Raw genomic sequence first — 2660 nt, 5'->3', positions numbered from 1 at the left:
ATAAATTTTTTCAGTATTTCTGAAAAGTGTTCTAATTCATATAAAAATTGTGGGAAACATTTTTATCAAGGATAATAATCTATATAAATGGTAATTTTTAAGGTAATTGTTGTAAAGTATAATATTTGATGCTGAGATAAAAAATCTTTCATAAAAAAACTAATTATTTAATTACATGCAAGTTTATTAGTTTTTTAAAACAATTTTTTTATTTAACAATTATATATTTTATATATGTTGTATTTTTTTTCATTTGCAGGTGGAATGGTCCACTGAATTTAGCTTTAACGTCCACGCGAGATCAATCTATCCCTGCGAAGGAACAGCAGGCATATCGGTTCTCTTTCAATATCCTACATGTCGTCTTCAAGGTGATCGCGTGCGCGTCTACGGCCGTCTTCGAGCGGATGTGAGTTCCCTGGCGCCGCCGTCCGCCTTGCACTACGTGGCGGAATTAAAGGCGGCGCCAGGCAAGCATTCGCTGAACTTCGACTGCGATCTCTTCACTGAAAAGTTCATCGAATACTGCTTCGTTTACGTGAGCCAGGCAATCACCGGCGCGATGGCGGAAGTGAAGCTCGCGTGTATACCGACCTTCCCGCTGCTGGGTGAGTGACGTGCAAAAGCCGGGTGTCTCCCTCCCCCTTCCTCCAACAGATTTACCGCCTCGTAATTCACCTCGAGAGATTGCTACACGTAGATTTTATCCTCTTAACGAGCCTCGATTGCTCACCATTTGATGTAGGTCAAAACAGATGAAAAGTGTGATTTAGAGAAGTTTTTAGAGAAGTAAAATTGGACTTTAAATACAATAATTAATTTAACATATAATTATATTGTTAACGATGATTTAATTAAGAGATAAGTTAATTCAATTTAATATGTTGTTAATGATATTATGCTTTATTATTATACTTTGATTTGATTTATTCTTTGATTCTATTCAGTATTTACTAAAAGGATAAATAAATTAGAAATTGCTTACTTCTATTTTCTTTAAGCTATAAATATTATATAAATATACTGAGAAAAAAATATATATTGTAAATTTAATTAATATTTATTTGAATAGTATCAACTAAATATTTATTAAACATAAAAATATATTTATTTAGTACAAAAAATATTAATTTAATTTAACAATCACTTCTTTTTATTAAGTAAATATTTATTTATTGTAAGTAAATGTTTAGTTGGCATTCAAATAAATTTTATTTAAATTTTGGTTATTTTTTTCTCAATGTATAAATTAATTTTTTAAAATGATTGAAACACGAATAGTTGAAAATTTAGTTATTTAATTTAATTATTTAATTATTAGTTTTTTAAAACAATTTTAAGAAATTAAATTTCTCGACAGATAATATCAAAATTTAAAAAATTGCGGCCAAGTATATAGTCCTATTCAAATTTAAACCTTTTAAGCTATTTTGAGCCATAACAAAGTACTCGACTTTGGAGACACCCCATACAAATTTTCCTCCCTTCTTATTTCAATTATTAATGCAGAAAACGACGCGGCTGGTTGGGGTCCTTGGAGCGCGTGGAGCCCTTGCAGCAGCTCTTGCGTGGGAGGTGTTCGTAATCGATATCGATTTTGCGACACGCCACCTCCGAAATACGGAGCGAAATTCTGTCAGGTAAGTTTTAAAGATGGATGATGCAAAATGCGTGGCAATCAAATCAAATAGTGACGCTTTGCTCGAAATAGGGAAGAGCGGTCGAAACGGAATCCTGTGGTGGTACCGGCAGGATCGATTTTCAAGAGGCGTGGAACACCGAAGGATGGGAGTGCCGACATGGAATGACATTAGCGGCCGCAAGACCGGAAGTCACGGCTCAGATTGGCGTACAGTGTCGATGTGGTTGTATTATCAATTTTGGAGATAAAGCCTTGAACAAAATACTGGCGGCGAATACTCAAGCTTGTCCTGGTCGTTCCTTCTGGTTGCTACAGGTAAATCTTCCGGGAACGCATTATATTATTTTCTTGCAACTTAAATAATTTTATACTTGTTTAAAGAAAAAAATATGTAATATTTTTTTCTTCTTTGATTTGTCGGATATCTACAAAAGAACGATTTTGCTGAAGTATTTAAAAATTTAGATATTATTTAGATATACAGATCTGAAAATAATTTTGATGAACCACCAAAGTAGTTAAGAATTTCAAACACGATGAGCAATACGACAAAGCTTTGACATTTTATCAATCGTTCTACATAATTATTTTAATGGTCTAACAAAATTATTTTTAAATCTGTACCTAATTAAATTTTTAGATGTTTCAGCAAAACTATGCTTTGTGTAATAATTGATTCCAATTTATCTATAGGCAAAATCGGATTACATAATCCGACTGCATTTGGATCAAACGCAGTTTCCCTGTCCAGGGCAATATTTTCGCGCTCGCGATGGTGATTCACTAAGCGCGGAACTCTTGACGGATATTGCGTTTGACAAGGGTGCACTCGCGACAGGAACGATATTCTCCTCGGGTCAAAATTTGTTGCTCGAGTTTTTTAGCGATGAGCACACCGCTTCGGGGGATTCCTGCGTGGGTGGCTTTTTGGGACATGCGAGCATATTTCGTAAGCGTCACAACTTATCATGTATTAACACAATCAATACGAACTAGGAATACCTATATCGGTCGAAGC

General features: G+C 34.4%; 1 protein-coding gene across 1 annotated transcript in view; it reads left to right on the top strand.

The window, feature by feature from the left end:
- LOC108753867 overlaps window positions 1-2660 on the top strand; it is a 14352-nt gene that overhangs the window by 7578 nt on the left and 4114 nt on the right. Inside the window, exons 7-10 of the mRNA XM_018495806.1 lie at window positions 260-608; window positions 1510-1640; window positions 1712-1957; window positions 2336-2591. Coding sequence (XP_018351308.1) covers window positions 260-608; window positions 1510-1640; window positions 1712-1957; window positions 2336-2591 — 982 coding nt within the window. The remainder of the gene's footprint in view (window positions 1-259; window positions 609-1509; window positions 1641-1711; window positions 1958-2335; window positions 2592-2660) is intronic.

Source organism: Trachymyrmex septentrionalis, unplaced genomic scaffold (assembly GCF_001594115.1).
Source record: "Trachymyrmex septentrionalis isolate Tsep2-gDNA-1 unplaced genomic scaffold, Tsep1.0 scaffold115, whole genome shotgun sequence".
Classification (NCBI taxonomy): domain Eukaryota; kingdom Metazoa; phylum Arthropoda; class Insecta; order Hymenoptera; family Formicidae; genus Trachymyrmex; species Trachymyrmex septentrionalis.
The sequence above is the reverse complement of the archived record's forward strand: the minus strand, read 5'-3'. Positions and strand labels throughout refer to the sequence as shown.